Source organism: Pecten maximus, chromosome 6 (genome assembly GCF_902652985.1).
Source record: "Pecten maximus chromosome 6, xPecMax1.1, whole genome shotgun sequence".
Lineage (NCBI taxonomy): Eukaryota > Metazoa > Mollusca > Bivalvia > Pectinida > Pectinidae > Pecten > Pecten maximus.
The window spans coordinates 9,707,361-9,732,923 of NC_047020.1; the positions used below are offsets into that span (position 1 = coordinate 9,707,361).

General features: G+C 38.2%; 1 protein-coding gene across 2 annotated transcripts in view; it reads left to right on the forward strand.

The window, feature by feature from the left end:
- Window positions 1-279: 279 nt before the first annotated feature.
- LOC117328906 (heat shock 70 kDa protein 12A-like) overlaps window positions 280-25,563 on the forward strand; it is a 34,718-nt gene continuing 9,434 nt past the window's right edge. Inside the window, exons 1-5 of one of the 2 annotated variants that reach the window (XM_033886519.1) lie at window positions 280-401; window positions 3,916-4,254; window positions 5,269-5,487; window positions 5,808-5,961; window positions 17,828-21,178. In XM_033886519.1, the coding sequence (XP_033742410.1) occupies window positions 3,940-4,254; window positions 5,269-5,487; window positions 5,808-5,961; window positions 17,828-18,894 (1,755 nt within the window). In that variant the 5' untranslated portion in view covers window positions 280-401; window positions 3,916-3,939 and the 3' untranslated portion in view covers window positions 18,895-21,178. Of the gene's footprint in view, window positions 402-3,915; window positions 4,255-5,268; window positions 5,488-5,807; window positions 5,962-17,827; window positions 21,179-25,563 lie in introns of those variants that run through there. The other variant, XM_033886520.1, reaches the window with a different exon arrangement.

Below are 25,563 nucleotides of genomic sequence, written 5' to 3' on the forward strand. Positions count from 1 at the left end.
AAAAATAGAACGAACTTCTGATTAAATGACACACCTTTCCATATCACTTCATCAAAATATATGATCATTTCAATAATCGGGGATGATTACGTTAAAACGTGCGCATGCGTACGTGAGTGTTTCTAGTATAGGACCTACATGTAGCACTCGTCACATCTCGGCCGATTCCGTAACTCCATCTAACGATAAATGAAGGGTACCGGAATCGGCCGAGGTTAGCCGAATGCTACATGTAGATCTATATGTTCTAAATATAGCCTAGTTGGTAAAACCCAACCTTGACATTGGTCTTCGGAGAAGTCGACGGCATATTACATGTTCACCGGACTTTGAAACAAACAAGGAAGGTGTTTCATTTTAGACGAACAGCTCTGGGAGTGAACTCGATATAGTATGACAAAGTGAGTTAAGTATGGCATGATTATCATTATGGTACAGTACGGTATTTAAAATCGCTTCACTGTGTGTCTGACATTCCAATCCAAATCTAACTGTTCTGTCTGCTTGCCCGTTCCCGTATTTGTACTTGTATATTTTTTTATCGAAACAGTTTATCTTAGCTGATATTGGTATTTGTTAAATATTTTAAGTAGTTATTGTTTCAGTTATAGATGTTGCGGTAAAGTAGGCATATACTGAATGTAACAATATCCTATATAGTCCTTCTTAAAACGAAAGTAGATACAAGACATCTCGCCCACAACTGTAAAGATCCTGATTTTGGTGCCGAGTTTGTCATTTAGTTTCCGGTTGGTTGTTGAGTAGGTGTTGCGCTCTTGTCGGTAATATGTTCAACAGGTAGGTTGTTCAACAGCAAGTTTTCTTAAACTAAATTTTATATGTGCTGTGTAGTCTGAAAGATTCTGACTAACTGTTCGTTATCCAGAAAAAAATCTGACAATCCTATTGGAACCATTTTGAGGGCAATATCAACCTAAATACCCCCTCAAATGGAGAATCAATATTCTGGAATGGAATGTATTTGGTCCTAAATCAAATCTTATACTACCTAATCATAGTGACATTGCCCCCATTAAGAAAGAAGAATAATTAGTGAATGACCTACTCCTATACATGTACATGTAGGTACATGTACATGTACAATTGTATGTGAGGTCTTAATTAGTGGATATTATGACAGCCTGTCACAAGTTTCCTGTCGTGTTATATTCTAATATTATTGGAGTATGTATGACCACGTTGGTACATGTATATCTCAGATTCTCAATGCTCAATTTTAATCTGTCTTTACTCCACCGGCCTGAATCCTGAACAAATCAGCAATCTATACATTTGTACCTATGCACCAATTCCCTAATATGCCTGACATAACGATCCACCAAGGGGGTATCTCAAAACGCTCTTACTTAGGCCTAAATACATACAAGGTATCTGGCCTGGACCAGATGGTCTTAACTTAAACCGGAAGTCATGAAAGACAGACCTTGTGTCTAGTTTAAAGCCACATACTCCCAAACAACCTAAAATTTTTGTTGCACACATGTATTAATGGCAATCCAAGATGCTCATTCACGCTCTCCTAACATTAAAATGACCACTGGTCTGGACTCTTGACCGGGGGAGTCCTTGAGACATCAGTGTATAAATAACTCACCACAATTATATTTATCGCGAGGTTTGTCACCGAGCCGAGAACGAGGCTATAACAACGTGCGCTGCATATAAACTACACACATGGTCATTGTTTACATATCGAGCATACATGAACTTTGCCTAACAATGCCTTCATTTAAAATTATTAACAGAATATTTGCGGAATAACTGAACAAAATAAACATAGTTTACATTTCAATACTTAATTTTAAAATGTAGCAATATGCATACGACAAAACATCAATAAAATTTTAGATCGGTGCAGTTGACAATGTTCAAAAGCTAACCAGCAATCCAATAGATGTCTGGCAAAATCGGAATTCAAGTCTATTCCCGTTTCTTTTCTCGCTAAGTTTCAACGAATCATTTCCTTTCCTAAGGAGATACACGGGTTTTGCCGATTCCACTCACGTTTGCGTCTTTTTTTGGCAGAATCTGTCTGCATTTTCCCAGGTCCACGCTTTGTGCGTTCCGCCCTTTTGTATGGACTGTAAAACCCGCCGTTGCATATGGAACTAATTTTCAGAGAAACTTGGTCAGGCAGACAGAGTAATTATTTTTAAGAATTCCCCGTATACTATAATAAATACACATTTTCTTTCAGTTTCTGATTCACGATAATCTGTTAGGTATGTATCAAGTCCGAAAACTGTAAAAACCTCAAAATGTAAACATTGATATATGTTTCTTCTGGAGTATGTGGCTTAATTTAAACAAGTCTCAAAATACTGGTGTTGTCCCCAGGGTTGGAAATTAGCTATTGTGTCACCATTTTATCAAAAGGGTCCAAAATCTAGTCCTGAAAACTAACAACAGATCTTATATTTTATATAGAAAAGACTTTGATAGGGTCAGCATTGCCCTTCTTATCCATGAGTTTTAACTCTTGGATTGGAGACAAAACTGCCAACTGTATAGAGGAGTTCCAACTTTAAAGACATTTATATGATGTAACTTGAAAATAGGCTCTACAACTGTCAAAACTCAAACTCACAAATCACCAGTATGCTGATTCCTCAAATATGCCTGCAGTTTGTGGGATTCTTACACCCGGAAGAACATTGGCTAGATTGAAATGGTTCAGCACTGCATGGGCAGTGCTCTACATGCTTGGAAGGCACAGGCCTGACCGCGCACTCCATATCTAGTGTATTGCTGATGCTGGACCAATTACCTTCATCTTGTTGAAGTTGGTCATCATCCTAAAAAGTAGAAGGTTTAATATGAGATGGTTTCTACCACAATACGCTGTGTTATTCCACTCTCAAGCCATTATATAAATGTGCTGACTGTTGGATAAATATATGTTATATACCACTAGTGGTATATGACCTTCCTGTCTTTTGATTGGTCAAGAATTCTTTGACCCAAGCTGCAATTGTTATTGACGTCATCAATAATCAAATGACGTAACATCACCGGGTCCCGGACGTCACCGTTACACTTTATTTGCATATGCGAAATTATACTTGGCCACGTTTCCCTTTGATTCAAGCCGATAATATTGTGGTAGAAACAGGTCACATGACTCGTGATTGTTGAATATGAAATTTATTTCACTCTCGTAAGTTATTTTTTAAAAATTGCAAAAGACACTTGCTAAAGCTCATGTCTTTTGTAACTTTTAAGAAATAACTTACTTGTGTGAAATAAATTCCATATCCAACAATCACTGGTTGTGTAACCTCTATATCATCAACAGATTGATAGCAGAATCAACATCTTTTACTGATGACTGATTTAACGAAAACTAGAAAATTAAAACCAATTTTTATTCATCACTTGTGAAACATTATACAACTGATCATCTGTTATTATAGAAAAAGAACTACAATAGAACTGATTGATACCCCATGCAGCGTCTTAATGGGTGAAACAGGATTGGTATCCCTCATATAGAAGTGCATAAAATTTTCATCATAATTCAATTTTAGCAACATCGAATTTCATATGCATGAGATCTGGGTGATATACACAGAGGAGTACTTTGTTAAAACAAACCTCATATATACAGGAAACAAGTTGTTGAGATTTCCTATTAGGGAGAATTCGAACATGTAGCCTAAATAATCATGAGTGATAATACCAGTTTGTTTAATGTAAGTTAAAACAAGGACATTGATTGAGATGTAATATAATAACTAATATATACCTAGATGTTTAACATTGATTAGTTAAATTTGGTTATTTAAGTTGAAGTGTACTGTAATCAAACTGTATACTGAACATACAGCCAACAAACACTTATTTCACCAATAGCATCACTGAAATTGTAATCATGTTTATTATTTTGTTTCCCAGATACTTTGAGTATATATAAGGAAGATGGCGAGTTCAGGAAGGTTGCTAGTTGCAGCTATAGACTTCGGCACAACTTATTCAGGATATGCATTCTCATTCCGTCATGACTTTGATTCTGACCCCTTGAAGGTCAGTGCAAGTAACTGGACAGCAGGATCAAGGGCACTGGTGTCCCTTAAAACTCCAACCACAGTACTTTTTGACGAAGATCAAAAGTTCCATTCCTTTGGGTATGAGGCAGAGGACCACTACTCCCAGTTAGCTGAGGACGACAACCATACTGACTGGTACTACTTTCGTCGGTTTAAGATGATGTTGTATGGCAAAGACGGAAAAGGAGTAAGTATCAGCCCATTCTTATTACTGTTTTAGTAGAACATATATATAAACAGATGTCAGTAAAATAAAGCACAGTTCCAGGGTTGGTATATCATATATCTTCAGAGTTAAAAAGGTATTATAATGTTTAACTGTCCTTGGCTTTATCAACATTCCGTAACTTAAGAAAGTTCCTTTAACATAAGATTTTCCATAGAAAATTAAAACATTAAAGAATTTAAAGAAAAATTTTTAGTTAAGAAACCTTCCTTAAAGTCTGTATTGCTTTCCTTTGGAAACTTTCAGGTTAAATGATATTGATGATACTGGCCCCAGGTTAAATGATATTGATGATACTGGCCCCAGGTTAAATGATATTGATGATACTGGCCCCCGTTAAATGATATTGATGATACTGGCCCCAGGTTAAATGATATTGATGATACTGGCCCCAGGTTAAATGATATTGATGATACTGGCCCCCGTTAAATGATATTGATGATACTGGCCCCAGGTTAAATGATATTGATCAATTTACTGGCCCCAGGTTAAATGATATTGATGATACTGGCCCCCGTTAAATGATATTGATGATACTGGCCCCAGGTTAAATGATATTGATGATACTGGCCCCAGGTTAAATGATATTGATGATACTGGCCCCAGGTTAAATGATATTGATGATACTGCATGGCCCCAGGTTAAATGATATTGATGATACTGGCCCCAGGTTAAATGATATTGATGATACTGGCCCCAGGTTAAATGATATTGATGATACTGGCCCCAGGTTAAATGATATTGATGATACTGGCCCCAGAAAGGAGTTAGATGAAGGATTTTCAAAGGATTTAATTGTGAACAAGAAGTTTGAGCTGCATATCCATATCATTGATAATTGATACCCAGATTTCTAATTCATCACTGATAATATTAAGTATGGTGTCTTTCTGTCTTGCTTATAAAGCATTATAATATTGGTTAGTCTTTGTATATCAATTACAATTCAAATATTGACATTAATATTGTGTGCAGGGTCTGTCCAAAAAAATAATGCTGAAAGACATCCGGGATAAAGAACTTCCTGCCCTGAAAGTGTTCTCAGAAGCCATAAAGTTTCTGAAGGGACATTTAATGAAAGCGTTGGAGAAGAGGTCCACAGAAGTTAAGGACGTTGACATTGAATGGGTACTCACTGTACCCGCTATCTGGAATGATCCGGCAAAACAGTTCATGCGATTGGCTGCTGAAGAGGTAAACAGGAATTAGCTCAAGATCACCTGTCTGAAGGGATCTTAAGATGGCCTGTGATGTTTCATCAGGTCATGTTTTTCATCTTTAAAAACTTTTAAGTTCATACAACAACTAGTAAGCCAATGAATAAAACACATTTTTTAAAAATACTGTACTGCTGTTATAAAGTATTTATTACATTTTGAAAAGGCATATACATATGTATATTAAGAGCTACATACATTACACGTGTCATCAAAACTTTCAAGGCTAATAAAAGTTGGTTTTTCTCCATTTTGGAGATGAGTATTCTTTGACTACTCTCTATTTTTATGGTGCAGGCTGGTATCAAGGGAGACCAGTTGACCATTGCCCTGGAGCCAGAGGCTGCCTCACTGTATTGTAAGTGCTTACCAGTGGAAAAGATGTGTGGATCAGAACAAGGCTTCACCTGTTTCTCTAAGGGCAGCAAATATCTGGTGCTGGATGCAGGAGGTAGGTTGTCAAATGCCATGCAATATTTGTTTTATTTTAAATTTTTTATTATCCAATAATACATGTAGGTACAGAGGGCCTGCATCCCTCACCTTTTCAATTTAAGTGATATTTAAAATATTTTCCTACTTTTGAACTGCCTCTTCCAACAATAGTTCTAAATACAGGTGAACCAAATCCTGTCCTTTGCGAGAAATTAAAGGATTTCAAAGATTTTTTTTTTTGCTATATTTCCCATTTTGAGCCCCTTTCTCCAGCCCCAAGAATGCAACATCATTTGTTTTATTCAACATTAGATATTTTTTGCCCAATTATGCTCCATACTAAATTTCATCAAAATCCACTCAGGCATTCAGGACTAGTATAGGAATTAAAGGTTAAACCTCAATTTCATCTATTGAGCCTTGCCCCTTGGACGCCAATAATGCTCCAGACTAGATTTCATCAAAATCCATTCAGGCATTCAGGATTAGTAGAGTTTTAAATGATTTACCTCCATTTCCCCTATTTGGCTTCACCCCTCCACCCCCAGTGGAGCCACACTCTTTCTTTATGCAATGTTAGATCTCCCTTGCCCAATTATGCTCCAGGACAAATTTCATCCAAATCCATAAGGGATTCAGGATGAGTAGGGATTTTAATGATTTACCTGAATTTTACCTATTTGGCGTGGCCCCTCTGGCCCCTCTGGCCCCTCTGGCCCCTCTGGCACCTAGGGAACTGCACCTTACATTTATTCAACACTTGTTCTCCTTTGCCAAAATCTGTTTAGGTGTTCAAAACTGTTAGGGATGATTAGAAGGATTAACCTCAATTTCCTCCTCTCTTGCCCCCCCCCCCCCCCCCCCCCAGTCTATTTATACAACACTTGTTCTTCTTTGGCTAATGCTCCAAACCAAATTTCATTAAAGTCCATTCAGGCATTCAGGACAAGTAGGGATTTAAAAGATTTACCTCAATTTTCCCTCTCTTGGGCCCTCCCCCCTGGCCCTAAGGGAGCCACACCATTCATTTATACAACATTGGTTCTTCTTTGCCAAATAATGCTTGAGACCAACAGACGACAGACGACGGACAATGGACGCTGCACCATGGCATAAGCTCTAATGACTCGACCAAATGCATATTTTACCTTGGAAGTATATCATATTTGGAGGTTTAATGATAGATTCGTGTATCAGAGCTGCTTCACTTGTATTTTTTTACCAAGGCAGTTTTAATTCTTGCTGTTAGTTTGATTTTTGTCAGCCTTCGTCATATTGTGGATTGTTCAAACTGCTGGGTATCCAAGGTCTCTTCTCGTAGCTCATGGTTCTTTCACAAATTACATTTGAAGTCGTGACTTGAATTGTCCCTTGTTTGTGACTGTCTGTTTTGAGATTGAGAAGGAAGACAAAATGGCCTACAGACTGCCCTAATAGATTTAGGCAACTGACAATTGTTACCAATAGGTCTCAAACTACATGTACTATTAATGGTTACATTTCATGTTTATCAAATTCCATATATATGAGAAAATTGATTTTCAAAGTAAAGAAAATGTTGAAAATTTAGAATTTACACTTGTAAATAGAGAATACTTAGTTACATATGCATATTGTACTTGTTCGTCCCAAATTTCAATCATATAATTGAACTTGTGTATTCAACAACAGTGTCTGGAGTTCCTGTTAAATTTTGTATATTTATCAAAGAACAAATTTGATTGATACCATTGTCTGATCTGTTAGATGTATCTGATCGACAATATGGCCCTTAAAGGGCACAATATTTGTACCTGCTGCCCCCATTCTGTAATCAGAAGAAGCAACTAAATTTTTGATATTATCTTTTCTCTTCTTCTTTAGCGACATTATTCTTACATCTGGCACATGGGAAGGCTATCCCCAAACTATCATAGCTGTTGTTAGGATGTTAAACAATGCAAAACTGAAACTAAACCAATCATTGACAATAATGTTATATAATATACATTGTATATCTACTACTATACTGTAAGGTTAGTAATAGAATTGATCACCCTCTAGCAGCTGAGACAGAGGCATTTTTAACCAAAGATGGGAGATTCTGAATTTGATCAAGTTAACAGCTTGCAGAATGATTGAATGCTGAATGATTATTTGTCCTGATTCGGTAAACCAGAATGGCCTATAGTATTAGTCCTGATTTGGTAAACCAGAAGGGCCTATAGTATTAGTCCTGATTTGGTAAACCAGAAGGGCCTATAGTATCAGTCCTGATTCTATAAACCAGAATGGCCTATAGTATTAGTCCTGATTCGGTAAACCAGAATGGCCTTTAGTATTAGTCCTGATTCTATAAACCAGAAGGGCCTATAGTATTAGTCCTGATTCGGTAAACCAGAAGGGCCTATAGTATTAGTCCTGATTTGGTAAACCAGAAGGGGCTATAGTATTAGTCCTGATATGGTAAACCAGAAGGGCCTATAGTATTAGTCCTGATTTGGTAAACCAGAAGGGCCTATAGTATTAGTCCTGATTTGGTAAACCAGAAGGGCCTATAGTATTAGTCCTGATTCGGTAAACCAAAAGGGCCTATAGTATTAGTCTTGATTCGGTAAACCAGAAGGGCCTATAGTATTAGTCCTGATTTGGTAAACCAGAAGGGCCTATAGTATTAGTCCTGATTCTATAAACCAGAAGGGCCTATAGTATTAGTCCTGATTTGGTAAACCAGAAGGGGCTATAGTATTAGTCCTGATTCGGTAAACCAGAAGGGGCTGTAGTATTAGTCCTGATTCGGTAAACCAGAAGGAGCTTTGGATTAGTCCTGATTTGGTACACCAGAAGGGCCTATAGTATTAGTCCTGATTCTATAAACCAGAAGGGCCTATAGTATCAGTCCTGATTCGTTAACCAGAAGGGCCTATAGTATTAGTCCTGATTCGGTAAACCAGAATGGCCTATAGTATCAGTCCTGATTCTGTAAACTAGAAGGGCCTATAGTATTAGTCCTGATTCGGTAAACCAGAATGGCCTATAGTATTAGTCCTGATTCGTTAACCAGAATGGCCTATAGTATTAGTCCTGATTTGGTAAACCAGAAGGGCCTATAGTATTAGTCCTGATTCGGTAAACCAGAAGGAGCTTTGGATTAGTCCTGGTTCTATAAACCAGAAGGGGCTATAGTATCAGTCCTGATTCGGTAAACCAGAATGGCCTATAGTATTAGTCCTGATTTGGTAAACCAGAAGGGGCTATAGTATTAGTCCTGATTCGGTAAACCAGAAGGGCCTATAGTATTAGTCCTGATTCGGTAAACCAGAATGGCCTATAGTATTAGTCCTGATTTGGTAAACCAGAAGGGGCTATAGTAATAGTCCTGATTCTATAAACCAGAAGGGCCTATAATATTAGTCCTGATTTGGTAAACCAGAAGGGCCTATAGTATTAGTCCTGATTTGGTAAACCAGAAGGGCCTATAGTATTAGTCCTGATTTGGTAAACCAGAAGGGGCTATAGTATTAGTCCTGATTCGGTAAACCAGATTGGCCTATAGTATTAGTCCTGATTCTGTAAACCAGAAGGGGCTGTAGTATTAGTCCTGATTCTGTAAACCAGAAGGGGCTGTAGTATTAGTCCTGATTCTGTAAACCAGAAGGGCCTATAGTATTAGTCCTGATTCGGTAAACCAGAAGGGCCTATAGTATTAGTCCTGATTCGGTAAACCAGAAGGGCCTATAGTATTAGTCCTGATTTGGGAAGCCAGAAGGGCCTATAGTATTAGTCCTGATTCTATAAACCAGAAGGGCCTATAGTGTTAGTCCTGATTTGGTAAACCAGAATGGCCTATAGTATTAGTCCTGATTCCTTAACCAGAATGGCCTATAGTATTAGTCCTGATTTTGGTAAACCAGAAGGGCCTATAGTATTAGTCCTGATTCTATAAACCAGAAGGGCCTATAGTATCAGTCCTGATTCGTTAACCAGAAGGGCCTATAGTATTAGTCCTGATTCGGTAAACCAGAATGGCCTATAGTATCAGTCCTGATTCTGTAAACTAGAAGGGCCTATAGTATCAGTCCTGATTCGGTAAACCAAAAGGGCCTATAGTATTAGTCCTGATTTGGTAAACCAGAAGGGCCTATAGTATTAGTCCTGATTCGGTAAACCAGAATGGCCTATAGTATTAGTCCTGATTTGGTAAACCAGAAGGAGCTTTGGATTAGTCCTGATTTGGTAAACCAGAAGGGCCTATAGTATTAGTCCTGATTCGGTAAACCAGAAGGGGCTCTAGTATTAGTCCTGATTCGGTAAACCAGAAGGGCCTATAGTATTAGTCCTGATTCGGTAAACCAAAAGGGCCTATAGTATTAGTCCTGATTTGGTAAACCAGAATGGCCTATAGTATTAGTCCTGATTCTATAAACCAGAAGGGGCTATAGTATTAGTCCTGATTTGGTAAACCAGAAGGGCCTATAGTATCAGTCCTGATTTGGTAAACCAGAAGGGCCTATAGTATTAGTCCTGATTTGGTAAACCAGAAGGGGCTGTAGTATTAGTCCTGATTCTATAAACCAGAAGGGCCTATAGTATTAGTCCTGATTTGGTAAACCAGAAGGGCCTATAATATTAGTCCTGATTCGGTAAACCAGAAGGGCCTATAGTATTAGTCCTGATTCGGTAAACCAGAAGGGCCTATAGTATTAGTCCTGATTTGGTAAACCAGAAGGGGCTATAGTATTAGTCCTGATTCGGTAAACCAGAAGGGGCTGTAGTATTAGTCCTGATTTGGTAAACCAGAAGGGCCTATAGTATTAGTCCTGATTCGGTAAACCAGAAGGGGCTGTAGTATTAGTCCTGATTCTATAAACCAGAAGGGGCTATAGTATTAGTCCTGATTCTATAAACCAGAAGGGGCTATAGTATTAGTCCTGATTCTATAAACCAGAAGGGGCTATAGTATTAGTCCTGATTCTATAAACCAGAAGGGCCTATAGTATTAGTCCTGATTTGGTAAACCAGAAGGGGCTGTAGTATTAGTCCTGATTTGGTAAACCAGAAGGGCCTATAGTATTAGTCCTGATTCGGTAAACCAGAAGGGGCTATAGTATTAGTCCTGATTCGGTAAACCAGAAGGGGCTATAGTATTAGTCCTGATTTGGTAAACCAGAAGGGGCTATAGTATTAGTCCTGATTCGGTAAACCAGAAGGGGCTGTAGTTTTAGTCCTGATTTGGTAAACCAGAAGGGCCTATAGTATTAGTCCTGATTCGGTAAACCAGAAGGGCCTATAGTATCAGTCCTGATTCTGTAAACTAGAAGGGCCTATAGTATTAGTCCTGATTCTGTAAACTAGAAGGGCCTATAGTATTAGTCCTGATTCTATCAACCAAAGGGCCTGTAGTATTAGTCCTGATTCTATAAACCAGAAGGGCCTATAGTATTAGTCCTGATTCTATAAACCAGAAGGGGCTGTAGTATTAGTCCTGATTTGGTAAACCAGAAGGGCCTATAGTATTAGTCCTGATTCGGTAAACCAGAAGGAGCTTTGGATTAGTCCTGGTTCTATAAACCAGAAGGGGCTATAGTATCAGTCCTGATTCGGTAAACCAGAATGGCCTATAGTATTAGTCCTGATTTGGTAAACCAGAAGGGGCTATAGTATTAGTCCTGATTCGGTAAACCAGAAGGGCCTATAGTATTAGTCCTGATTCGGTAAACCAGAATGGCCTATAGTATTAGTCCTGATTTGGTAAACCAGAAGGGGCTATAGTAATAGTCCTGATTCTATAAACCAGAAGGGCCTATAGTATTAGTCCTGATTTGGTAAACCAGAAGGGCCTATAGTATTAGTCCTGATTTGGTAAACCAGAAGGGCCTATAGTATTAGTCCTGATTTGGTAAACCAGAAGGGGCTATAGTATTAGTCCTGATTCGGTAAACCAGATTGGCCTATAGTATTAGTCCTGATTCTGTAAACCAGAAGGGGCTGTAGTATTAGTCCTGATTCTGTAAACCAGAAGGGGCTGTAGTATTAGTCCTGATTCTGTAAACCAGAAGGGCCTATAGTATTAGTCCTGATTCGGTAAACCAGAAGGGCCTATAGTATTAGTCCTGATTCGGTAAACCAGAATGGCCTATAGTATTAGTCCTGATTTGGTAAGCCAGAAGGGCCTATAGTATTAGTCCTGATTCTATAAACCAGAAGGGCCTATAGTGTTAGTCCTGATTTGGTAAACCAGAATGGCCTATAGTATTAGTCCTGATTTGGTAAACCAGAAGGGGCTGTAGTATTAGTCCTGATTCTATAAACCAGAAGGGCCTATAGTATTAGTCCTGATTTGGTAAACCAGAAGGGCCTATAATATTAGTCCTGATTCGGTAAACCAGAAGGGCCTATAGTATTAGTCCTGATTCGGTAAACCAGAAGGGCCTATAGTATTAGTCCTGATTTGGTAAACCAGAAGGGGCTATAGTATTAGTCCTGATTCGGTAAACCAGAAGGGGCTGTAGTATTAGTCCTGATTTGGTAAACCAGAAGGGCCTATAGTATTAGTCCTGATTCGGTAAACCAGAAGGGGCTGTAGTATTAGTCCTGATTCTATAAACCAGAAGGGGCTATAGTATTAGTCCTGATCCGGTAAACCAGAAGGGGCTATAGTATTAGTCCTGATTCGGTAAACCAGAAGGGGCTATAGTATTAGTCCTGATTCTATAAACCTGAAGGGCCTATAGTGTTAGTCCTGATTCGGTAAACCAGAATGGCCTATAGTATTAGTCCTGATTTGGTAAACCAGAAGGGGCTGTAGTATTAGTCCTGATTCTATAAACCAGAAGGGCCTATAGTATTAGTCCTGATTTGGTAAACCAGAAGGGCCTATAATATTAGTCCTGATTCGGTAAACCAGAAGGGCCTATAGTATTAGTCCTGATTCGGTAAACCAGAAGGGCCTATAGTATTAGTCCTGATTTGGTAAACCAGAAGGGGCTATAGTATTAGTCCTGATTCGGTAAACCAGAAGGGGCTGTAGTATTAGTCCTGATTTGGTAAACCAGAAGGGCCTATAGTATTAGTCCTGATTCGGTAAACCAGAAGGGGCTGTAGTATTAGTCCTGATTCTATAAACCAGAAGGGGCTATAGTATTAGTCCTGATTCTATAAACCAGAAGGGGCTATAGTATTAGTCCTGATTCTATAAACCAGAAGGGGCTATAGTATTAGTCCTGATTCTATAAACCAGAAGGGCCTATAGTATTAGTCCTGATTTGGTAAACCAGAAGGGGCTGTAGTATTAGTCCTGATTTGGTAAACCAGAAGGGCCTATAGTATTAGTCCTGATTCGGTAAACCAGAAGGGGCTATAGTATTAGTCCTGATTCGGTAAACCAGAAGGGGCTATAGTATTAGTCCTGATTTGGTAAACCAGAAGGGGCTATAGTATTAGTCCTGATTTGGTAAACCAGAAGGGGCTGTAGTATTAGTCCTGATTTGGTAAACCAGAAGGGCCTATAGTATTAGTCCTGATTCGGTAAACCAGAAGGGCCTATAGTATCAGTCCTGATTCTGTAAACTAGAAGGGCCTATAGTATTAGTCCTGATTCTGTAAACTAGAAGGGCCTATAGTATTAGTCCTGATTCTATCAACCAAAGGGCCTGTAGTATTAGTCCTGATTCTATAAACCAGAAGGGCCTATAGTATTAGTCCTGATTCTATAAACCAGAAGGGGCTGTAGTATTAGTCCTGATTCGGTAAACCAGAAGGGCCTATAGTATTAGTCCTGATTCTATAAACCAGAAGGGCCTATAGTATTAGTCCTGATTCTATAAACCAGAAGGGGCTATAGTATTAGTCCTGATTCTATAAACCAGAAGGGCCTATAGTATTAGTCCTGATTCTATAAACCAGAAGGGGCTGTAGTATTAGTCCTGATTCGGTAAACCAGAAGGGCCTATAGTATTAGTCCTGATTCTGTAAACCAGAAGGGGCTGTAGTATTAGTCCTGATTCTGTAAACCAGAAGGGCCTATAGTATTAGTCCTGATTCGGTAAACCAGAAGGGCCTATAGTATTAGTCCTGATTCGGTAAACCAGAATGGCCTATAGTATTAGTCCTGATTTGGTAAGCCAGAAGGGCCTATAGTATTAGTCCTGATTCTATAAACCAGAAGGGCCTATAGTGTTAGTCCTGATTTGGTAAACCAGAATGGCCTATAGTATTAGTCCTGATTTGGTAAACCAGAAGGGGCTGTAGTATTAGTCCTGATTCTATAAACCAGAAGGGCCTATAGTATTAGTCCTGATTTGGTAAACCAGAAGGGCCTATAATATTAGTCCTGATTCGGTAAACCAGAAGGGCCTATAGTATTAGTCCTGATTCGGTAAACCAGAAGGGCCTATAGTATTAGTCCTGATTTGGTAAACCAGAAGGGGCTATAGTATTAGTCCTGATTCGGTAAACCAGAAGGGGCTGTAGTATTAGTCCTGATTTGGTAAACCAGAAGGGCCTATAGTATTAGTCCTGATTCGGTAAACCAGAAGGGCTATAGTATTAGTCCTGATTCGGTAAACCAGAAGGGGCTATAGTATTAGTCCTGATTCGGTAAACCAGAAGGGGCTATAGTATTAGTCCTGATTCGGTAAACCAGAAGGGGCTATAGTATTAGTCCTGATTCGGTAAACCAGAAGGGGCTATAGTATTAGTCCTGATTCGGTAAACCAGAAGGGCCTATAGTATTAGTCCTGATTCGGTAAACCAGAAGGGCCTATAGTATTAGTCCTGATTCTGGTAAACCAGAAGGGGCCTATAGTATTAGTCCTGATTCGGTAAACCAGAAGGGCCTATAGTATTAGTCCTGATTCGGTAAACCAGAAGGGCCTATAGTATTAGTCCTGATTCGGTAAACCAGAAGGGCCTATAGTATTAGTCCTGATTCGGTAAACCAGAAGGGCCTATAGTATTAGTCCTGATTCGGTAAACCAGAAGGGGCTATAGTATTAGTCCTGATTCGGTAAACCAGAAGGGCCTATAGTATTAGTCCTGATTTGGTAAACCAGAAGGGCCTATAGTATTAGTCCTGATTCGGTAAACCAGAAGGGGCCTATAGTATTAGTCCTGATTCGGTAAACCAGAAGGGGCCTATAGTATTAGTCCTGATTCTGTAAACCAGAAGGGCCTATAGTATTAGTCCTGATTCTATAAACCAGAAGGGCCTATAGTATTAGTCCTGATTTGGTAAACCAGAAGGGCCTATAGTATTAGTCCTGATTCGGTAAACCAGAATGGCCTATAGTATTAGTCCTGATTCGGTAAACCAGAAGGGCCTATAGTATTAGTCCTGATTTGGTAAACCAGAAGGGCCTATAGTATTAGTCCTGATTCGGTAAACCAGAAGGGGCTATAGTATTAGTCCTGATTTGGTAAACCAGAAGGGCCTATAGTATTAGTCCTGATTCGGTAAACCAGAAGGGCCTATAGTATTAGTCCTGATTTGGTAAACCAGAAGGGCCTATAGTATTAGTCCTGATTTGGTAAACCAGAAGGGCCTATAGTATTAGTCCTGATTCTATAAACCAGAAGGGCCTATAGTATTAGTCCTGATTCGGTAAACCAGAAGGGCCTATAGTATTAGTCCTGATTTGGTAAACCAGAAGGGCCTATAGTATTAGTCCTGATTCTATAAACCAGAAGGGCCTATAGTATTAGTCCTGATTTGGTAAACCAGAAGGGCCTATAGTATTAGTCCTGATTTGGTAAACCAGAAGGGCCTATAGTATTAGTCCTGATTCGGTAAACCAGAAGGGCCTATAGTATTAGTCCTGATTCGGTAAACCAGAAGGGCCTATAGTATTAGTCCTGATTCTATAAACCAGAAGGGGATTGTAGTATTAGTCCTGATTCGGTAAACCAGAAGGAGCTTTGGATTAGTCCTGATTCGGTAAACCAGAAGGGCCTATAGTATTAGTCCTGATTCTATAAACCAGAAGGGGCTATAGTATTAGTCCTGATTCTATAAACCAGAAGGGGCTGTAGTATTAGTCCTGATTCGGTTAACCAGAAGGGGCTGTAGTATTAGTCCTGATTTGGTAAACCAGAAGGGCCTATAGTGTTTGCTGCATCCTTCAATTGGTCCAGTTGTTTGTATGCCAGTGACTGTCCTACTCACAGGAAACTGACACAGTGCATTTCACATAGATATTCTAAGAGTGTCAGACATTGTGTTCAGGACATACACCAAACCCACATGTAGGTTAAACACTTTAAGAGTTCACCTTTTGCTTAATAATTCTTCGATAAAGCTGATTCATCACATACATACTCTTTAGGTTTCTATAAGTATTAATATTGCAGAACGAAATCGCAGATATTTTGAATATGCATGTTCTTGTTTATAGAAGAATCATTTTCCAAAACCATTCTGGACTAAAATTGTCATGTGAAAGTTTTGTTAAAATTATCACTAAAGTTTTATTACAGTAATGGCTTACCATTCTCTTAGAAATTGAGTTTTGGGTTAGACCATTACGAATATCCCCCCAGGGTTGAAGATTTCTGTCATCCTCATGGTAAGGGACTTGATATTGAGTCTGAAACATGCTTGAGTGAAAGGCTACCAGATTTGTTCAAATGAATGACTTTGACCTTCATTCCAGGTCACAGGGGTCAAATATTCAAAAATATATAAATGACTTCATCTCAAAAACCAAGATACCCAGAGACTTGATATTAGGCCTCTATCATGCTGGGGTGAGGGGCCACCAGATTTGTTTAAATAAATGACCCTGAACTACATAAGGTCATAGGGGTCATTTAGGCTAAAATCTTTACATGATTTCTTCTCAATAATCAAGAGTCCAATGGACTTGATATTGAGAGACTTTGTGGCATGCTGAGGTGAAGGGCTTCCAGTTTGTTTAAATGACTGACCTTGACCTACATTCAAGGTCACAGGGGTCAGATAGGCAAAGATCCTTAAACAATTACTTAATAGCCTGGAGGCCCAGATACTTGATATTGTGTCTATAGCATGCTGGGGTAAAACCCTTCCAAGTTTGTTCAAATGAATGATCCTCACCTACTTCCGATGTCACAGGGGTCAAATAGGTTAAAATCTTTAAATAATATTAGGCTGGAATGAAGGACTAGAAAATTTATTGACTTGGATATACCTAAGCCTACTCTGACATTTGAATCAAGTGGTAATCAGCTTAATATCTGCAAAAATTACTTACATTAACTTCAAAGTTGCTGTAGAATCATGTGAGCAATACAGGACAACTGGGCCTCTTGTTTCAATAAAGAAAGCCTGGCTGTTAATAGGACGTTAAACAAAACATACCAAAACCTGTGAAGGAGATACCCCTGGACAGATATAGTTCATATTCACACCATACCACACCATACCATCTCACCATTGACACATATATAAAATTTGTTGGTCATTTGTCAAGTTCAAGGTCAAAGGTCAATTTTTTTTAATCTGTTTAACACCTGGACAGATTTATACGAGGGGGTGGGGGAATCTTTATGAACCTCACTTTGCTTGCTTCCACAATCAAAATGAAAGAGTAAAATGGGTTAGTAGATGTGTTGTAACAAGAGATGCAGGACCTGTCTGCTACAGTTGATTGGAGACTTCAGCATTTACAAATGAACGCAGAATAAGAAATTGTTTTTACATAATCTGGTCATGACAAAATAACAAATGTTACATGATTGTTGATATCTGACCCTAAAAACTATCCGAGTCCTACTTTCATCGGTTAACTATATAGAATGTTTGTGTTGAAATATGTGAAATACTAAATCTGATATGCTTGCCTTTCCCTCTAAAATTATAAGCTTTAAAGTATTACAAAACAAGTGTGTTGAAGAAGAAGAAACCTAATGGTATTCACTTTCTTCAGGAGGAACAGTTGACATCACTGTACATGAGGTCCAATCAGATGGAAGCCTCAAGGAACTGGACAAGGCCAGCGGAGGATCGTGGGGAGGGACCAAAGTGGACGAATCATTCAGACAAATGCTCGTGAAGATTGTTGGGAACGACGTCATGCAACAATTCTGCAAGGGATCTACATCTGATTTTGTCGACATGTTTAGAGAGTTTGAGACTAAGAAACGCACTGTGGATCAAACAACAAAAAATAAGGTAACAATGAAAATTCCCATTGCTCTTAAAGAACTTTTCGAGGAAGAAACACAAGAAGACCTTAATGAAACACTTGAACAGACCAATTATAAAGGGAAACTTGTATGGAGTGGGGACAAACTCAGAATCCAACCAGATACTTTCCGACAATTGTTTTCACTGGCAGTAGATAACACAATTGAACATGTAACAAATCTGATTGCCCAAAAATCCTGTGAACGTACTAATACAATCATCATGGTGGGAGGATTCTCAGAATCTCCTCTACTGCAGTCCCGGGTGAAGGAAAGCTTCCCCAAGATGCGAGTTATTATCCCGCCAGAGGCTGGACTTGCTGTGCTGAAGGGGGCAGTTATTTTTGGACACACTCCAAAATCAATCAAAGCAAGAAGAGCCAAATATACATATGGAGTTGGTTGCAGTACAAAGTTTGATCCCAAAATTCATTCTGAGAGCAGAAAGTTCTACAGTGAGGATGATCAAACGTACTACTGCAGGAACTCCTTCTCTAAACATGTCACTAAGGGAGATCTTTTGGAAATCGACGAGGCCCAGAGTAATCAGCCCTACAGTCCAATGAGTGCCAGCCAAACATCTATCACAATTCCATTCTTTGTATCAGATGATGCTGATCCAAAATATACTGACGAAGATAACTGTAAACAAATTGGTAAAATGTCTGTAGACATCCCGAAAGGAAACAACGTAACCAACAGAACGGTACGTGTCAGACTCATCTTTGGAGGAACGGAAATAAAGGTTGAAGCTACCAAAGAGCATACCAAAAAAGTAACGAAAGCGACACTGAACTATTTTGATTGATTCACCAAAACTGGTGATTCTCTTATAATTATTAAAACACCATTTCCTGTTGGTTACTAATTATCTCATTTTTGCTATGCACTACAATAACATGCTTAAATTACCAAAAAGATTATTTAATTAATCAAACTGTTTAAACTGTAAAGAAAAAGCATTTGCTATAGTTAGAATAGCTTGAAAGATAAAAGTCATTACCACAAGATACAAAAATGGACATATAAAAGTTTGTTTAGAAGTCAAGTGAATCTTCTTCAAATCATCACTTATCAAACATTTGCATCATTGCCATTAAATGTATAAATAGGATGAGGTTGTATGGTCTGTCTTGACATTTACAACTTTGAGTCGTCATCTTTGGGTAATTTCCTGTTTTATCTATACAAGATTCTTATAATGGTTGCTGCAGGAGATCTTCACTCTGATTAAACTGAGGGTGTGGCTTCCCTGGGGCCAGAGGGAAGGGCCCACTTGGGGAAATAGAGATTAATCCTTTAAATCTCGACTCTTGTGGTATTTTATATGACTCTGTATTTATTGACACAATGGCAATTGCTGAGTATTAAACTTTTAGGATTGTTAGATTCCAACGAACCTATACTTAGTAGTTATTTTAAAGGTTCAGCAAATCAGTTTTAGAATAGAGGCTATCAATATTGTTACCGTGGGTATGATTGCAGTGTTAGAGAGATTATGATGGGGGCAGGATTTACATTCACTCTATCCATAAATATTAATTCTAAAATTATATTGAAGTTGTTTTAATAGGAGACAGAAATGCAGTTGAATAGTAGAAAAAATTTAAAGATGTAGTGTAGATTTGTAATATTGATTGCACTTGTCAAATACTGATTATATTAAATGGATAAGCTGCATCTTACTGCAGTTTCATTATTCCAAGATATATATGTTGAAATGCAGGAGATGTGGAAGATTTTAAATTGTAAGGCAAATAATTTGAAGGGAGCTTCGTTAGACCAGTAGACCGTAACTTTGTTATAATTTGCATTACAAATTAGAGTAATTATCGTAATGAATAAAAATAAGTTATTGTTTATGAATATGGTAGGGAAAACATGAAGCTGATATAAATAATCAATGAACCTTGTTTTAAAGTCTGTCAATATGTTACATTGGCTGTGTTATCACACCACTTGAATGTCTAAAAAGAATAATTTCTATAGTGATATACTGGTTACTTATAATAGACCTGTTTGATTGGTGTTTTTTTAAGGCTAATATTTCATGTTTTCTGAGTTTTTTTAAGGTTTGCATTTCATACTTTTTGTTCTGCACATTGCTATATTTTTATCTGTTCATTTTGCCTCTCTTTTAACTTTTTCATACATAATGTAGCATTTGTATGAAAGTTTTCATGTTTTTGTAAGGACATGCCTACTGTATAAAGATTATGTCGTATGCATCTGTTCACTGTCCAATGTAAGAAACTTAAAATTCTGTGTCAGTGCATTTCACTTTAAGCTGGATTTATAATGATCTTACATGTAATGGCATGTAAGAGATGTATAGAACTGTTTTAGTAACTCAACATAAAAAATATGATTATGGAATTGTTACAGTGTACTTTATTTTGAAACAAAAATATTTTGTAATTTTTATTGAAAACGATATGTTCCGCAGAATTTAAGGTCATTTGTGTATTTGGATAAATAACTTAGGAATGTTTCATCATTGTGGTATTGTCTTCATTAAATAGGAAATTAGTACTTTAGTGTAACAAGATGGCATGTGGAGTATATATACTGTAGGTAAAACGTACCTGAAAGGACCATGTAGTATAGGTTAAAATGGACTTTCAAGGACCATGTAGTATAAGTAAAACGGACCTTCAAGGACCCTTGAGTGTAGGTAAAATGGACCTTCAAGGAACCTCAAGTATAGGTAAAACGGAACTTCAAGGACCCTTGAGTGTAGGTAAAATTGACCTACAAGTACAAGGACCCTATCTATGGAAATCTGCACTACATGGATAATCCTTGGTTTTGGGTAAATCACTCACAATGACACTGCTCAAATCTGAAGCTGCAGTAAATCAATGACGGATAAGAAACTATTGTGACAAGCAAAACTGTGTGTTACCCCCTGTAGGATCTTCTTGTTTGTATTAATATTATCACACTATTGGATTATGTTTATTTACTGTACTTTTTAAGTTTGATTTTGCCACTGTTAATTCATATTAGTTTATGCATTTAATGAATGTGTCTTAATAAGAAATATAAATGTTATCCAAGGTTTTTTTTTTTTAAATAAAAAAGAAATCAATTAAAAGAGTATCTATTTTTTTCAATAGCATGATGTTTATTGCTTTCTTTTTCAACCTTGAAACTCTTCATAGGAATTAAGACACATTTAAAACCAAATCCTGTACATAACTTCAGCTTCAGTGCACCGGAACTCCACGAAGGTAACTCCCGCAATATGGCCTTGGACGTAATGAGGAAGATGCCATTTTGTAATTAGGGACCTATTTTTAGCTCACCTGGACTGAAGGTCCGGTGAGCTTATGCCATGGTGCGGCGTCCGTCGTCCGTCGTCCGTCCGTCAATATTTGCTTCAAATCGCTACTAGTCAAAAAGTTCTTATTGGATTTTGACCAAATTTAGTCAGAAACATCCTTGGCGGAAGGGTATCAGATTTTGCATCAATGGTGACTGACCCCCAAGGGGCCTGAGGGGCGGGGCCCAATAGGGGAAATTCAGGCAATTCCTTTAAATCGTACTAGTCATAAAGTTATGAATGAATTTGAACCCAATTTGGTCAGAAACATCCTTTGGGGAAGGGGAACAGATTTTGCATAAATGGTGACTCTGACCCCAGAGGGGCCAAAGGGGCGGGGCCCCATATGGGAAATAGAGGTACTTCCTTCAAATCGCTACTAGTCATAAAGTTATGAATAGATCTGAACCCAATTTGGTCAGTAACATTCTTGGGGGAAGGGGTACAGATTATGCATAAATGGTGACTCTGACCCCCAAGGTGCCAAAGGGGCGGGGCCTAATGGGGAAATAAGAGGTAATTCCTTTAAATCGCTACTAGTCATAAAGTTATGAATGGATTTGAACCCAATTTACTAAGAAACATCCTTTGGGGAAGGGGAACAGATTTTGTATAAATGGTGACTCTGACCCCAAGGGGCCAAAGGGGCGGGGCCCATAGGGGAAATAGAGGTAATTCCTTTAAATTGCTACTAGTCAAAAAGTTATGAAAGGATTTGAACCCAATTTGGTCAGAAACATTCTTGGGGAAGGGGAACAGATTTTGCATAAATGGTGACTCTGACCCCAAGGGGCCAAAGGGGCGGGGCCTAATGGGGAAATAGAGGTAATTCCTTCAAATCGCTACTAGTCATAAAGTTATGAATGGATTTGAACCCAATTTACTAAGAAACATCCTTTGGGGAAGGGGAACAGATTTTGTATAAATGGTGACTCTGACCCCAAGGGGCCAAAGGGGCGGGGCCTAATGGGGAAATAGAGGTAATTCCTTTAAATCGCTACTAGTCATAAAGTTATGAAAGGATTTGAACCCAATTTGGTCAGAAACATTCTTGGGGAAGGGGAACAGATTTTGCATAAATGGTGACTCTGACCCCAAGGGGCCAAAGGGGCGGGGCCTAATGGGGAATAGAGGTAATTCCTTTAAATCGCTACTAGTCATAAAGTCATGAAAGGATTTGAACCCAATTTGGTCAGAAACATTCTTGGGGAAGGGGAACAGATTTTGCATAAATGGTGACTCTGACCCCAGAGGGGCCAAAGGGGCGGGGCCTAATGGGGAAATAGAGGTAATTCCTTCAAATCGCTACTAGTCATAAAGTTATGAATGGATTTGAACCCAATTTGGTCAGAAACATTCTTATGTGAAGGGGAACAGATTTTGCATAAATGATGACTCTGACCCCGAGGGGCCAAAGGGGCGGGGCCCATAGGGGAAATAGAGGTAATTCCTTTAAATCGCTACTAGTCATCAAGTTATAAATTCATGTTGTAAACTCAGAGTCTGCATGGACTTCATTATTTCTTTAAAGCAGTTAGGATCCCCACACTATAACCATATATAGCATTGTTTGAGGTTAACAAATAAAAGGAATTGAACATGAACATTATTTTGACATTTCGTCAAATCCAACCAGGTGAGCGATACAGGCCCCATGGGCCTCTTGTTCAAAACAACATTACATTTTCTGTAGATAATAATGACAGAGAATTATTCCTCTAAAATATCAATTGAAATGGCTTTTGCATTCAAATCCATTATTGATTCAAGAACTGAACTAACATTTTTTTCCTTCGGGGCATTACAGTCAGTACATTGTTTTCTAGCTTAACAAAATGTATGACCAATCACATATGAGTTTAAGTGCTGAAAAGGCCTTTAAATGAACAACAGTAATTAGAAACATAAAAACCGTCAGCTATTCATACAACACTGCACCTGGAACACAAACCATGCATTTCACATACAATGTGAGAGCTCTGATAAATATGTCGGTATCAAACACAGGTTCTAAAAAAAAAACCTGTGCAATGTTAAAATATACAATGTCATGTATCGCATCACCTTAGTATTCTGTATGTTCCCATGCTTGGGTCATTAGTTCACCTAGGTGTTCAGGCAGTGTGTCATGAATTAAAAGCAGGTTATCCTGACCTTAATTTTACCTTTGACCTTCATCAAAAAAAGGTTTGTCCAAACTATCATATACACTACTTGTGACTGCAACTAATACTCGGAGCATACATGTAGGTTTACCCTAGTAAGGTGTTCCAAAACTAGGTCACTCAGACCCACATTTTGACCTTTTGACCTACATCAAGGGAAACAAGTGTTTTGGCCTGATCTGGTGCTCTTTTTGTCACTGGAATCTTATTGGGGCCATAGGTTCATCCCACTGATTCACTTGCATTGAACTTTTGATAACTAATATTAGAAATTATATTTGGTTTCATTCATATTAATACCCCCTGGATATGAAATCGGAGATATGTTAAAACAATCAGTGTGTATAATTAGTGTCAACACAAAATCATTATCTGTGTAAGGTATATTATTTCACATCCAGTGCAGGAATTTGATTCACCGAATTGTCTTTGAAGTGATTGAAAGTACCTCTTGTACCCTCAACTTGTGTTTTTAGCTCACCTGAGCCGAAGGCGTGCGTCGTGCGTTAACTTTTTTTAACCGAGAGTGTTGAAATTCGCATTGAATGATTAGTTAGGTCCTGACTAGATATTTGTATTCATTAAGTGAAAATAAAATTCAAGATGGCTGCCATGATCGCCATCTTTGAAATTATATTTTTCCTTATAACTCCAATATTATTTGCTTTGTAGTAAGAAGACTTTCTAGGAATGTTCTAGTGACATTTCTGAATAAGAGGTGTTGTTTCAAAAATTCATTGAATTTACAAGATGGCCACCACAGCAATTATCATAATGACTGGAACATCATTTAGAGTTGATTTTCAATAACAAGGTTCAGATAGTGATGATAAAGAGACGAGTTTAATTTGGAGTATGTATAATGAGTGGTTGATTTTTAATTAATTTAATTGTATGGTTTGTACCTGTCTGTATACACTGTATATATCTTCAGTGTGAACATTGCCGCTAGGGGTCCATAATGGGGGAACTGGCAGCTGACTAGCTTGGCTGCTAACAGCACCAACTGTATATATCTTCAGTGTGAACATTGCTGCTAGGGGTCCCAAATGGGGGGTTCTGTAGAACATTTCTTTGTTTAAGATAACTAGGCTTTTGGATTTTCTACTCTCTGATACCAATTAGTTTTGATGAGAAAACCTGTTAGCTTAATCTCTGCATGAAACCATAGTATTGCTGGTTTAGGGTCACACAGGAAAACAATAAAATTAATTAGATAAAGGGCAGCAGAGGTCTGGGAATGGAGCCCTATCTCCAGAGCTGCCCAGTTACCCAGTGTGTAGCTTTAATGTGTAAATATGGTAAATATCAGAAAACTTCTGATAATTTAAATCAAATTTGGAGAGAGTCTAAAGGTTTCTAATTCATTAGTCATATACATACATGTATATATTATGTAGTGATACTGTGCAAGTGGAAAACATGTCACATTGATACTATTTATGTCTTTACATTGCTCTAAGTAGGAATAATGATAGGACAACATCAACTGACATCTAGGATGATAATTGCATGCTGATAGCAAATATTGCAAAATTAGGTCACTGTGACCTACTTTTTCTATGATTACATTAGGGCAACAAAATTAGACATCAAGGATGGGGAAGGCATGCCGATAGCAAATATTGCAAAATTAGGTCACTGTGACCTACTTTTCAATAATTACATTAGGGTAATAAAAATGGACATCTAGGATGAGAAAGGCATGCCGGTAGCAAATATTGCAAAATTAGGTCACTGTGACCTACTTTTTCAGTAATTATGCTAGGGCAATAGAAATGGACATCTAGGATTAGAAAGGCATGCCGATAACAAAAATTGCAAAATTAGGTCACTGTGACCTACTTTTTCAATTATTACATTAGGGCAATATAGATGGACATCTAGGATGAGAAAGGCATGCCGATAACAAATATTGCAAAGTTAGGTCACTGTGACCTACTTTTTCAATTATTACATTAGGGCAATAGAAATGGACATCTAGGAT